General features: G+C 40.9%; 1 protein-coding gene across 4 annotated transcripts in view; it reads left to right on the top strand.

Annotated features, from left to right (window-relative positions):
* Positions 1-14,639, top strand: part of LOC116946953 (ephrin type-B receptor 1-B-like) — a 179,859-nt gene that overhangs the window by 124,407 nt on the left and 40,813 nt on the right. For 2 of the 4 annotated variants that reach the window (XM_032962245.2, XM_032962247.2), the window contains exons 6-9: positions 7,834-7,958; positions 10,773-10,935; positions 11,378-11,483; positions 14,267-14,331. In XM_032962245.2, the coding sequence (XP_032818136.2) occupies positions 7,834-7,958; positions 10,773-10,935; positions 11,378-11,483; positions 14,267-14,331 (459 nt within the window). Of the gene's footprint in view, positions 1-7,833; positions 7,959-10,772; positions 10,936-11,374; positions 11,484-14,266; positions 14,332-14,639 lie in introns of all 4 variants that reach the window. The other 2 variants (XM_032962246.2, XM_032962244.2) reach the window with 1 other exon arrangement.

The raw sequence follows: 14,639 nt of genomic DNA, 5'->3' as shown, positions 1-14,639 counted from the left end.
CTAAAGGGAGCTCTATTGTGCCCCTCCAGAGGGTTTTTTGGGCCTGCTCTTCCATGCTGATCAGGCACCTTGGAAGAACTGGGAGTACCCGTGCACTTTTACCCGCCACACGCGACCTGCCCGTACTTATTTGTCCTGCTGGACCGAGAGAGGAAGGAGAGGAGTGTATATAATAAAGTCATCTGCGCAAGGGAAGCTAGGTTCGAACCGGCCACCTATGCGCTGCAAGTCAGGTGTGCTAACCGTTACGCCACGGTGGCAGCATCCCTCAGCGGACATAAATGCACCATTATATGCGGCACTTTACACGGCTGTAAAGTGAAATTAAAATACACGTCATAGAGCGTGTAAAAATCCTAACACTGGCAGGCAATTCAAAATGTGACCCAGATTAGTTAGAGACCGTTCAAAATAATAATAATAATGATGCAACGTTTACCTTCATTATGAGGAAGCATTATTTATTTTAAATCCGAGCTCAACATGTTTTTCACACCTCTCCGCCATCATTTTCATCACTTTAGCTGATGAAAGCATGTTAGCAATTGTCAAACCCACTGTCACTTCTGCTGCATAGGTTGAAATAACCTCTGTAGCAGATAGGTCACTGAATGGATAGATTTACACGTGGATAACTTCATGCATTGAGACATCACTTTTTGTCTTAAAGATATCATAGTTCATAATGTGTCCATGAGCGTATTATGATTATTTTGGGTATGCAACATTTTGATATGCCTTGTGTTCGCTAGATCTGCTATCGCTTATTTTAAATCCAATTAAAATGAACCACGGTGAGCTGCTTAAGTCTCTTAAAACAAGTTCACTAAATAAAATGAAGATAGTTTTGGAGGGGTAAAACTGAAAATACATCGGAGAGTGTATATATATTCACCTATGGCAATTATTGAAACTGGTCTTGGATTTAAATGATTAAATAAAGAGATGCGTGAGAACAGGTTGGAGTGCCTTTGGAAAAGTGAAATCGTATAATGAAAAGCAAATACCAATGCACCTACAAAAGAACATTTTAGGCAGTGCACATTACGTGCTATGGCACCTGGATCCGAAGCAAGGCCATTGAAATGTATGGAAAGTAGTACAGAGAGGTGCACGTCTGGATTCGCCAAGGAGAGACGGAAAGAGGAACGAGTGGATTGGAGACAAAATGTTCATTAGAGACCTTACGTTGACTGATTAGACAAGTGAATAAGTGGGTTTAGGCATGACACATCGCTAGAGGTGATGATGGCCAATAGTTGATACTGATGGTGGAATTCCAGCCAAATGTTATCTAACTATTTGGAGTTTGCGTGCCTCTCTCCCTGTGGTGGTCGCTTGGATTTTTCTCCGAGTCCTCTGGCTTTTCCCTCCACATTTAGAAACATGCATTTAGAGTATTTGGCTGCGAAAAATGTCCAAGTGATACGCCACGATGTTGAGCTACACTGTTACATCCAGTGTGACCAATGCGTTTGTGGGGCGTGTTTAGGAGGCTCCAGTAGCACTTTCATAGCAGCCATAGCTGGCACAACACTAGTCCGTAGGTGGCCTGTGAGATTGGCTGGGAACTCTGACCCCCTTTCGGTTTCCGGGGAAACACATCTGACCCCTCAAACCCTCTGTCCAAGTTGTCCCACGCGCATCGAATGGGCCTGAGCCCTGGCTGAGTGTAATGGGGTTCTAGAATTAGAAAAGCGATTGGAAACCTGAGCAAAGCTGGTAAATTAAAGGTGGGATGGAAACGGACTGCCGGTAGATTTGCTGGGCTGGGAAATGAGAATTTTCAAGGTTAGACCTCCAACCTTTGAGAGAGAACTGTTTGCTTTAGGTTGATGTCTGTCATCAGAAATTCACCTTGTGGTGCATTTTTTTTTCAAATGGCAATTATTTCTCATAATGTCTTATCTTTATGAACTGAGACTGGCTTCATGATGTTGCTGTTTTAATTGTGTACAAATATCGTCCATGTGAGCCCATACCAGATATTTCACTTATCGGTACCACCTAACGTGGCATGACTTTAGCGGTTCCAATAACAGTGAATTATGTGGTAACCACGTGAAATGAGTGGGCCATCAACAGTTCGCTCTCATTAGCTGTGTTAATGAATCTGAACTCATCATATTTAGCTACCTTAGGTGGTACCAAGTTTTTCCATGGCCCATTGACTAAAGAAGGTAGAATGTCAAACCCTGCTCATTGTTTCAGGCATGGTCAGCTATTATTATCATAAACCAAGCCACATTTTAAAAAAGTAAAGTCAGGATACAATGGGTCAGGTTGTCTTCACCTGTATGTGACTTGTTGCAATAGTGTCACGAACAAAACAGAAATGGGCGTAAACATTTGCAAATATAAAAGAGATTCAATTAATATTGTCCTTGTTCAAGCTCTGTCCTATTTCTGAGTTTCAATAAAATCGCAGTCATGGTGTGGTCTGCCGGTGTGTTTCCAGTGTTTCCAGCCAAACGTGTGTCCAAAAAGCCCCACCGTGTCTGCCCTCTGGCAGCAATCCCCAGTAATCCCTCGCTTATCGGAGCCACACAAAAACGGAGGGCTTTGGTTGGATCTTTGCGCTGAGCTTACAGGGTATCCCTCCATCCCCCTTTTGCATTATCCATCGTCAATCACGCTCCGTAAAGGACGCCTCGTCATGAATCGATCTACAGTGCCTTATTTATGCTTTTCATTTAAATTATGACCGTCATTGTATTAAAATGTAATTTATAAGACACCCGTGCTTCTGGTGCTTAGACATCCAAGCTGCAGAGGACAAGTGTTGTCTAAATTCAGGTTTGAAATTTTTATGTGTATACTGCACAGCTGGAACAGAGGTGGAGATGAGCTTTGAATTAGTATTTGTTGATCGTTTTTCATGATATTTTTCTTACTGATACGTTTAAAAGTATAGAAAAACAGCACTTACACATATATGTTATGAAAACGTGTCTTTGTTCCCTATCATTTCAGATGTTATGCATGCGTTGTGAAAATATTTAAAACATTTCTACATTGTCGAGATTTCTTTCAAGGTCACGTGTTTATATCTGGCATTTTACTTGAGTGTTGTCTCTACAATGCATCAAAACTCTAGAGTGCTTTTATGATCTTTAAAGAGTAATAGAATCTGAAAAGCCAAGGAAGCAGCTGCATGTGAGAAACCAAATTGCAATGGGTGACCCTGCCTACCGCTAAAGGTGCAGCTTGGTAAAAACACCATTTTATTTTATTTATCGTCGCACTTTTGTCCCAGTTAAATTACATTTGGCGTCGTGTCATGAGGGGGATCCATTTCCATTCAGAATCTTTGTAAACTATCAGTGTACCACCCCGTGTCAGAGCACAATCCTTCGAAAGTGACATCAGACAATCATATCAGTGGTTTCTTTAAATCGGGCCTCTTTATTCACACACTCGGGGTAATAATATCTTTTTTACATCCTCAAAATGCCCTACATCATTTATACCTGTTTAAAATCTCAGAGCTAGAACGGGCGAAAGTGGAGTTTGGATCCATTGTGCCGCCGCTGATGATCGCTATACTTGGAACACCACGGTTCAATGATGCTGGCTTTAGTGCTCTGACATGGAATGAACCACCTAAGACACCCAGGATTGTTCAAGTTGTTTCCTAAGATTCAGGAAAATGAACACATATGCATGCTAATTAATTAAATTGTTTGTAACTTAATTTTTCTAACTTTCCATTTGATACCCTTATCAATTGTGAAATTGTTTTGTTGTTGCTTAAAGCAAATGAAACGTCATCTTGCAAACTGCTTCATAAAAGTGACCTATATATATACAAAAGTACGTGATGCTGTTCGACTTCTATTTCAATGCCTCTTTGAACTATATCTAGCTCTAGGGACAAATTCTAAAGCATAGCCTTTCCTTGCCAAGTAAATTGCTTTTCATTGATTGAGACAGATCTAAGCATTAGTATTTTGAACAATATTTTCCGCCCACCGTGTATCAAGTAGCCACTTCTCTGGCAAGTTTCACAGTGTATTAAATGTGAAATAAATTAATCCTTTGAACTACCAAAAATGTCAGCTACGTCTTAAACAAAAATCACGATGTTTAATATTTTATTGGGAATGCCGCAATCAATTAAACCAGCCTAAACACCTATTTTCAAATGCTGATGTGAAAATTACAAATATTTGTCCACTATTATGATGCAAAAAAAGATTAAAAATAAAGGATATATATTGTTTGGAAATATTTTAAATGCACCCAAAGTTGAAATTTAAAATCTCTGTTGACCCAACTATACTTTTTTTCTTTACTCTGAACAAGAAAACTTTATTGCAGATTGCAGTCATGCCCCAGTAGCCTACGTCTCTAAGTCACATTGTCACCGATAACCCCCACAGCGAGTGAGCGGAATAATTTAAGAAAAGGACACAAAGCCAAAGAGAACTTCTGATTTTGTAAAAAAATGTGCCAGTTACACGTTCTCGGGCTGTTTGAATTCACAGAGCTACAGAGAAGTAATCACACTTCATCTGAACATTAAGGTCTCATGGAAATGCAATTCCAAATTTAAATAATTATAATTATAGGTGTTTTTTGACTATAAATTATATCTGTGTGTGCACGTTGTATATAAAACATCACATTTCATCTCGATATGGGAAAAAAAAACACAGCAAGATGAGTTTTAAATTGCATTGCTTACCTACATTGACTAAATTATTTATGAAAGCACAATGAGAATAGTGTGAGAGTCATGTACACGTTTTATCGTAGACAAGCAATGTTTGCTGGTCTGCAGCTATCTGGTTGAATTACATCGTGCACGTGTTTTGGGTGTTTGGAATTTTTTGAGCAGCACAATTCTTTTGTTTTCCTTCATTTTAATATCCGTTTCCATTTATTAAAATTGAGGAAAACATCTGCCAGTGAAATATATTCATACAAATGTATATAAGTGTATATAAGCAAAAACTTGTGTTGATAGTAGGAATGTATGGTATTCTTTGGGTCTTTCGGTAAAGCCACGTAGTAGATAGAAAAAATAATCAAAATAATAACATTATTTACGTGGCTACCCTAAGAATATGAATTCCTGCAGTCACGAAAGCTTTAAGTCAATATTTAATGTATGGTATATTTTACAAGGCTTATTGAGCCACCAATGAACCACTAATATTTGAAATATTCCATCGCAATTTTAATCATATTTTTCAATATTTTATAGGATATATTCGTTATTAACTGTTACATTGGCCTCACCGATGCCAACTTTGTTTCTGTTATTTTTTAATTATTGGTCACATTTTATAATATTTTATAATCAGTGGTTACATTGCATTCCCAATGCAGGAATTCTCATTGCATATTATAATGATGAGTACAGCTATATAGGTATATCGTGTATTCATTCATGTAATCTTAAGAAAGGTATAATACAATGATGTTACATTCTAAAGAAATGAAAAACAATTAATTTAGAACCGCTTTTTGTGTTCAGCTTGTTGTCCTACCTCGGCACCTCCGAAAATTACCACAGTTAGCTACATACGGCGCGAAGGAATTCAATAATAACATAACTTCAAATGAATTTCGTTGCATTTGAAGTCCATGTGGGGGGTGTAAATTCATGGAAACGTGGGCTATATAATGTTATAATAATGTCATTTATTAATCAAGGAAAGTCTGACTGTTTCAAGCCCTTTTTAGGAGGGCCCTGCTTTGGAACGTCTAACCAATCCTATGAACGAATGAAGATGTGCCATGTGGTAGGAACCAGATAGTACGAGCAGAAAGACCACACACATGAGGGAACAACACTCCAAGCTGCTTTTACAAATCTCTATTCGGCTTTTGTAAATAAGTGGTCACACTTTGTTGGAAAGTTAATAAGTTGGTATATGTTTTCAGGCAGGTTAAAGAGTGTCTGCCTGGTGAATTATTTTGGTTGAGCACACAGATGTTCTGTTTTAAAATATGAATTTATACAGACATGGCAACAGATACAGTAATTAAATTGCGTCTTTCATATTCACTGCCAAGTTTCGAAAATTGCAATGATAATAATGACCAAACATGTGCCAATGTATGGAAACTAAATGTGAGGGAATTACACAGCGATATTGAAATCGCATCTTGATTTTAATTAAAAATGACATACATCTGCGCATGAAACACTTCAAATAACCACCTCCTTTTGTATCTTTTTTTTCCATTTTCCTTTTGATGTTTGAAAGGATTAGTACTAAATCCAAGTAGAACCTTAGATCACACCATATGTCAGTCAAGTTAAAGTGTCGGTATTTCTTTTTTTAATTATTATTTTATTATTTGCCCGGGTTAGAAAATAACAACTAATTCACAAATTTAGGCCAATGTGCCAGCAGTCCTGCGGCAGTGTTATACATTTGTGAACCCCAAACAGAGACACTAGAGGAACATTTTTCGTAACAATTAGATCAAGAATAATTACGAAAACGTTTTTACGTCTAAAGTAGAGACTGTTATATCCTTGAATAATAATTAATTGTTCAATATATTTTCAATTACATGTTTTTTCCCTTTCATTTTTAAAGAGCTAAATAAAAACTTGGCCTAATTAAACGGGTGCTACTGTATAGCATGTTTAATTAATGGTCAAAAATAATTACCCGCTATGAATATTGTTAGTTTTGTTTTTATGGAATAGTGTTTCTTTTACTTGATACATTATAACTATTTTTTGCTGAATAATTTAAAGAGCTAAATCAATTATGACACATATAATATCCTGTAAACAAGCAGGATATAAATAATTAAATAGGTAATAATTAAACTACCATTGCTGGCATTGCATTTGCCATTAATCATCATCAATCAACCATCAACAACAATCGCCGTACACCATGATAATCAATCAATGTGTGCGTGTCAGCACGTTAAGGAAATGGTGTGCACTGATTAAATTGTCTAATGATTTAGAATTCTTGACCGTTACCATTAATAAGTAAACATTCACCGTGGTGTCTTTAAATTTCTTTCCCTCTTTCCAAACTCGTATATCAGCTACGTTAATCAGGAAAATAGATGTAGATATTCTGAATTAATGCTCGTGCTCTCATAGCCCGATTGATATCGCTGATATTATTACACTGGTTCACGCTTCAACCCTTGTCAAGCTCAAGGTCAATGGAAGGTAATTTCCCATCTCATCGATGGCAACCCCTTCTTGCCATTGCTCCCTTTCACGAGAACCTGGAGTAGGTTTTGTTGTTGTGCTTGTTGTCAAGCTAGCACCTGACTTCCAAGGTCGACTCTTAACTCTGAATTCTTTGGTCATCCCCTTTGTCATTGCCACACTCTGAATACCCAGTGGCTGTCTCCTGCACATTTTGTCCCACCTTATTATTCATCATCCGCAAACAAATAACGACGATAATTTTGAGCCATTTGTAAATCCACTGCTAGACGAAGGCTCACTGCCGCCCCTCCCTCCCTCCTTCTGCCATGCCATGGCAGTCAGGAGCGTTGTTTAACCACACTTTAACCATACCTCACCATGCTGTCCATTGCGGGTTGGGTTTGGACCCGGACAGGTGATGATATCACTCGCCACTCAGAATGGATATCAGGTCGCTGGATTAATTGCCCAGTGTGCCAATCGCTGTCGCCACTCCTACCTCTCTCACCCTGCCGTTATGGACAAATAAATAGTATTTTGACGAATATAAGAGCTGATAATTGTTTTCAATGTCAGCGAGAGGAAAACGTTGAAAATGGCCACGTTGTTACGGCTGTAATTCTATACAAATGCTTGCATTGTGAGCTGAAGCTAAAGTGTTGCTGTCATTACTTTCATGTCTCCCACCGCAGCCCCCTCACAGGTTCCCATAATGCACCACGTGAGCTCCACGATGAACACCATCAAGCTGTCGTGGCCTCAGCCCGATCAGCCCAATGGCATCATCTTGGACTATGAGCTGCGCTACTGTGAAAAGGTGAGCAAAGTCCCCTTTCGTCCATTTAGTCCTGGGAAAGTTGCGGAACAAGAACGAGCCTCCGGTGAAGGTGAAGTTGAGACCACTCCGCTGCTTTTCGAGGTTGTGCCGTGTAAGCGGCCCGACACGTTTTCCGAAAAACGTATGCAGGAACTGATAATCTAGGCGAAACTGTGTACGTATGTGGAAGATTCGGTTCATGGTGAGGTTCCCAACGCGTGAAGCGTAACTTCGGAGATCATGCCGGAGGGAATGGATGCTAAAAATAATCGACACTAAAATATTATCACTGAGATACTGCTGAGACAAGGATTGGCAGTAATTGGCAAATGAATCATGAATGAAAGTGTTCGTGTTTGCATGTACACTGATCTGTATAGCCGCATGTACACGTTGATGTCACGTACACAAGATGCAGTAGCAACACGCCGTGCTATACTTCACGGGTCATGAGCCGTGGACGCACGCTAGTACGCTAGGTGATAGTACGCACAAGTGTGACGGTGCATATACGTACATATAAACATGCAACTCGTGGGCTACCAGTACGTACGTCACACGCATTGCCTGCGTGTATACATACTACACGCCTAACAAGACCTCCTCGCTCCCCTTTAAGCAATCTATATATCTGAATGAAGCTGAAATCGTGTGGCCACCCCCACCGAATCCCTGCCCTCTGCCCTGCCCCCTGCGTTTACAGACGAGGCTCCATGCGGCATCGTCGAGGGCCTATCCTCATCTTTCTTCCCCCCTCGGTCCCATTTTTTATTCCTTTTTTCCGTTCTTTTCCTATTATTTCTCATTCTTTCTCTCTCTACATTACATCCTTGATTCTAAAGTGTCAAGGATTGTTTGTTGTTGTTGTTGTTGTCACGTTCTTGCCTGCCCCTACTGGAGATCTGTGAAAAAGAGCTTTATAGCTCATCAGATTCCTCCAGTTTAAATGCATCTTCTGATTCTGCAGGGATAAAAAAATATATATATATAGCAGCTTTTGTCATAAGCTCATTAAAATTAACCACAAGCTGAGTATTTCCAGACATGATGACGATGTGCAGTAATTTCCTAATATGAGAAGATTACAGTTTGTTCCTCATTGTTACAGCACGTGGTCTTTTACCTATATCTGTGCACAACATATATGTGTGTGTGTTACTTGCATGTATGCTTTTTTTGGGGGGGAGAACTAGTACTGTGATTACCACGCTACTCTCCGAATCCAGCCTCTTCCATACATTTGTAGCCACAGCGAACATGAGTGGCGAAGGGTATTGGAACCTTTCCTGGGACCACCACTCGGTAAATTCAGCCTTAAATTAGTATCCGGTGTGCTGTGTAAGCACTATCACTGGGGAGACAGAATCAGGGCAGACTTGGTCCTGGCCACACTACCACTTTTTGCACCTTAATAAGTACCCGTTAACAGTGCCCCGCGGCAGTCTATATGGCTATGCGAGGGATCTTTATCTTCGGGGCGAGGTGTGTGTCTCTGTGATTCGCTGTCACCGTGTTTATACATATTGTAAACACAGAGCCAGTAACAAGAGCAACATCCGTCTTGCTATTACACCGAATTACTGGCGTTCTCAGACGCCTTATTAATGGCCGGCTTTTAACTGGCTTGTGATTTATACGAGAGGGTTAGCAGGTTGAGGTTATGAATAGGGTTAAAGGATGATTAATAGAGAATATGCTGCAATCATAAACCCATTAAAATATGTAATCATAGCAAAGCAGTGTTTATAAAGCAACTTAAAAAAACGTTGCTAACTGCTATGTAGTTTGAATATATCGATCCGTGGCAAGATAATTCAGAGTTTAATTCAGAAAACATGTAATCTTACCTTTTAATTTCCTTTATTAACTGCATATGTAACTCTGTGTTAGATTGGCATGTGTACGCATGAGTCTTACCAAAGTAAGAAAAGTTATTTGAATTGAATTTCCCTCTGTCAATGCGTTTAAACTTTATTTCGAACAAGGTAATAGCCCACCTAGACAAGCATTTCAAACGGAAACGTAGAGGAATACAAATCTTGATGTAAACGACCAGGGAAAAGATTATTGTTCAATGAAGCGAAAATAGTTGGAATAATGAAGATATAGTGCTGTATAATCATCAAGAGCATTGAACAACACAGAAACAAAAAGTAACAAAGAATCATGGTAAATGTCCAAATCCTAAAAATAGTCAACTATAAATTGATTCTCGGAGTGGATTGATGATGGCACGGTGGTCGTTTAACCAGGCAAGCTTGAGTTCGTAGTTTCTTCAGCCATGGTAGACATCACTGCTACCTGAACCAACCTGCATAGGTCGGCATGGTGGAGAATGGTCAAACATCCTCCCCGCGGCTGACACAGCGTGGAGAGGCCATCATCCAGCAGTTGATTGACAAATTGATGAAAACGAGGAGTATAATTAATTATACTTATCTTTACTTGAGTATGCTAGCTTATTCCATGCAAAATAGATACAAAAATAAAACATTCGGTGGCTGATCAACAGTTATTATTCGAACGAGCAACGCGCCATGAGAGTACTCCCTCGCTCTTGAGGAGAGAGTGCATCTCAACGCATAGGCTCTGCTATCTTCTAAGTATTAACGTGCTGTGAAGAAGGCCCATTTCCTGAAACATTGCCGATGAAATGTGTATGCTATTCTCTTTAGGCGGTGGTGTCGGGTATGCACCGCCGCCAACGCAGCAGCAGCAGCAGCAGCAGCACCACAACATCATCATTAATCTCTCTGTACGTGGAGGTGTTATCGGCCAGTGAACGAGCGTTCGAAACGACGATGTCTTCCGCAGAATCAGGACTTCCACAACTCGTCCACTGTGAAGAGCCAGACGAACACGGCGGTGGTGGACGGGTTGAAGCCCGGCACCATCTACATGTTCCAAGTGCGCGCTCGCACGGAGGCCGGTTTCGGCAAGTACGGTGGCAAGATGCTGTTCCAGACGCTCACCTCAGGTACAGATCACTTGCCCCCCCCCCCCCACCACCACCACCACCACCACCCCCCGCTCGCACAAATCTCTCGTGCACGCGGCCCCGAGCGCCTCTTCGAGTGCACGCGCCGCGCCAGACTGTTTACAATTATCGTCTTCGTTTGCATGAAGTCGCGCAAGAGCGAGTGAACTTTTATCAAGCGCCGGTGGGACACGCGTGCTCCCAGCAGCAGATGATACTGGTGGAATTTTAATCATTCGTGGGACTGCGTTGGAAAAACATTGGCGAGCAAGACGCGGCATTGTTTCTTTTTTGGCGAACGCGTTCTGTTTTGGATTCTGCGCGGATCTTTCGCTGGGCTGCCGGCGCAACGAGCGATTGGTAACCCCCCAACCCCCCCACCGCGCCCCCCCCCCCCCACCCCCAAGCCTAAATGAGCACGCCGCTTTGTGTTTCATAGAAGACAGGGAAAACATGATACGAGAGCAGATCCCACTGATTGCCGGCTCAGCCGCGGCTGGGATCGTCTTCATTGTGGTCATCGCCGTCATCATCATCGTTTGCAGCAGGTGCGTTTCTCTCACTATAAGCCTCCCAATAATCTTTGTCCTGCACATGCAGTTTGTAGGCTTGTGAGTCCCAATGCTGTCCCTCGTGCCATAGACGATTACCGAGTGCCAACCACGTGCTCAGGATTACATTCAGGGTGAGGCATATATGGATGCTGCACCGATTTCTAACGATTCTCGTCGTTTCCACAATGGTCTCAAGCTTACGCTTCGTTGAATGTTGTAAGAAAATAAGACTGCCTCTGTTGGAACAATTTTATCAGCAGGGGTTTTAAAATCTTTAATAAGTGTATTGTGATTTTTTTGGGAGACGTGAAGAGGCTTTTAATTAAAATGTTGTTTTCTCTAAAATATCTCCCTATTATTTTAAAGGATTATGTCTGAATGGATCCCCCTGCAGGTGATAAAAATACAAACCCACATGTCACAAGGTTGTATAGTCCCAGCCAGGGCACCAATGTCCATAGGATGGCCAGGAAATGCAAATGCAGCATTGGAAACTTGGATGTATCTGTGCTGAGCTTTGGCAGTTATCCCATAATTTTGTTTGTTTTGTCCAGATTCTCTAGTTTCTTCCCACATGCCAAACCCTCATTAACGGAATGGGCCAAATATCGCATTGCTGGACTCTTCTATAAAAGAGTGTTCAGAGACTGGGGCTTTCCTGGGTAAATAAAGGTCATTAATATAATTATATCTTTAAAGGTTACTTGGCAAATAGCCACAAATCATACCACAGACTCAGCTTCTCGTCTCAAGAGAACGCGGTTTGGTGCTTGTCAAACCTTTTAATTAACTGGTTAAAGACCTAAAAATGTCACCGCGTGTTTGGCTGATATCAATATTTATACAAACTGTTTTGAGGTCTGCACATATTAATGTTTATCCAGGTTCCTATGTGGATACTTCTGAAAAGGGACAGTTAACAACACCTTTCTTCACAGCCATGCTGCAAAAAAATGTAATAATAAGTGTAATCTTGATATTAATGTTATCCAGCTCTGAATATCAGCAGATACATCATTGGTAGGTAGCAATGTGGCCAAGGTGAAGCCCTTGAGGAGAGCTGTTGATCAAAGGCATAAATAATCCCCCCGAAAAAAGAACACTCAAGTAGTTTTTGAGAGCGTTTAAAGTTGTGGGACTGGATTCATGAAGGCAGGAATTGCGATATGGAGAGCTTTTAGAGTCACATTTACAATGTATGCAGCAGTTGTAAAGCGGGGGGTAATTTATGAGGCAGTATGAAATTGCAACAAAACTCTGCATGGTGGGATGAAGAGGATTTACCTGCGTCTCTCGAGTATAATGCTCTCGCGGTGCGGTTAAGAGTAACTCGGGAGCTAAGGGCACGTTTCCACGATTGCATGGAAGAGATGGCAAAGATATACGGCAAGCCACGTGACATTTTTGACGCAACGAGATTCTCTCCTGTGGGAAGGAATGCTGGTAGCAGCAGCAAAATAGCATGTATGCGCGTATGTTGACCTTCGCACCCTATGTCGCCAACCATTCTAATCGGAGGTGTGGGGGAAGGACAATAGATGCTCGCGATGGCTTGGTCACCCACAGCATTGTTTTCGCTGGGAGAATTGCGTTTAAATGCCGACACTCTTTTGAAGAAGGAAAGAAACCTACTCATCAACAGGTATCACGTAGCATTTGTGTAATGGGAAATACAAGAATAGGAGTTCAGTGAGAGCAGAATTTTCAGGAGTAGCATCTGAAACGCGTGCTGGGGAGCCGATTAAAAGTGTTTGACAAGATGCTGCGAGCATGAATGTCTAGAGTGCGATGTAATACGACTGTGTTTTTAAAAGCCAATTAAAAGATAAGGTGAAGACTTCTGTGATGGAAAAAATAACTGTGCACGAAGCCAAAACTATGAAAGGGAAAAACGAAATATGAGACAAATTGGGGAAATGACTCAAGAAGCACACAAAGAAAAACGAGCGTGTGGAAGAAACGGAGATTATGGAGGAGACGTGGGGGATAGATTCGAGGATAACACACTCTTGGTTTCACCAGAGAATGTTGGCCTCAACAGTAAAGGAATTACTTTAAAGTCAGGGGTGAAAATGCTTCCATCTGTGAATGAGTGGGACACACAGCTCAAAACCTTCCCATTGCGATGCCACAAGCAGAAGCAGACATAAGGAAGGGATCTCTGCACAGAGGCAACAGTGTGATGCTTGTGCAAGACAGACGCCTCTTTCACTTCCATCTCTCTGCTCTGAAGAAGGGACATTTGCCCCGAAAGTCACGTTTATATGATTCGCCTTTAATGGCAGTTTTATTGAAGGATGTGTTCATTTTATTTTATTTTTAATTCGTGTTTTTGCACCACTGCCAATGCAGCAATCACGAAGCTATTGTTTATAGTTGTTATGAAGACTCGCAATGTCAATGTTGGTTATGGAGCTGTGAAAAATGTGTGTGCACAATGAATGGCTGTCATGCCCATTATCTTGAGATGCAGCCACATTGAGACACTTTATACATCCAAATGTGCAATGCTCGTTTTTGAGTACAGGCCAGCGACTTGTCTCATGATCGTTAATGCAGATGAATTGTTTGATATTGCTTAAGCAGATTCTTTTTTAAACTGCAGTCTCTCCCAGTTAAAAATGTATCGTAAATATTTAATATATCGTGATGAAACTTGGAATATATCAAACAGGCCGATGCAGGACTCTTCTGAAAGGTGGTATTTAGACTGCAACGACGCTTGTGTGAATAAATACATAAATAATATGAATGTCATTGTTATTTTATAATTGCAGGCGGAGATATGAAAGGGCAGATCCAGAATACACAGACAAACTTCAGCATTATACTGGTGGCCATGGTAAGAGGCACTGATGCGCAAACTTGCATATGTATGAAAATGTATTCCTATCATTTGTTGTAAATGTATGGATTATATATGACATTAATCCAACCAAAAATATTGTGAAAATTCAACTGTGGCAAAATATTACTGAGAGTTTTATAAACATTTATCGTAATGGTAATGATATGACACGCACGTGTTCACACGTGTAGAAACAACGGCGGTATTATCTACTTGGTGAAAATGTACGAATACGTTCATTGCAGAGGACCGATACCGGCATAGTGGGTAGCACCATAATCAGACCCTTTGAGATTCTGCAT

The sequence above is a fragment of the Petromyzon marinus genome, chromosome 28 (assembly GCF_048934315.1).
Source record: "Petromyzon marinus isolate PM22_M1 ecotype Great Lakes invasive population chromosome 28, UKy_Petmar_22M1.pri1.0, whole genome shotgun sequence".
Lineage (NCBI taxonomy): Eukaryota > Metazoa > Chordata > Hyperoartia > Petromyzontiformes > Petromyzontidae > Petromyzon > Petromyzon marinus.
The sequence above is the reverse complement of the archived record's forward strand: the minus strand, read 5'-3'. Positions and strand labels throughout refer to the sequence as shown.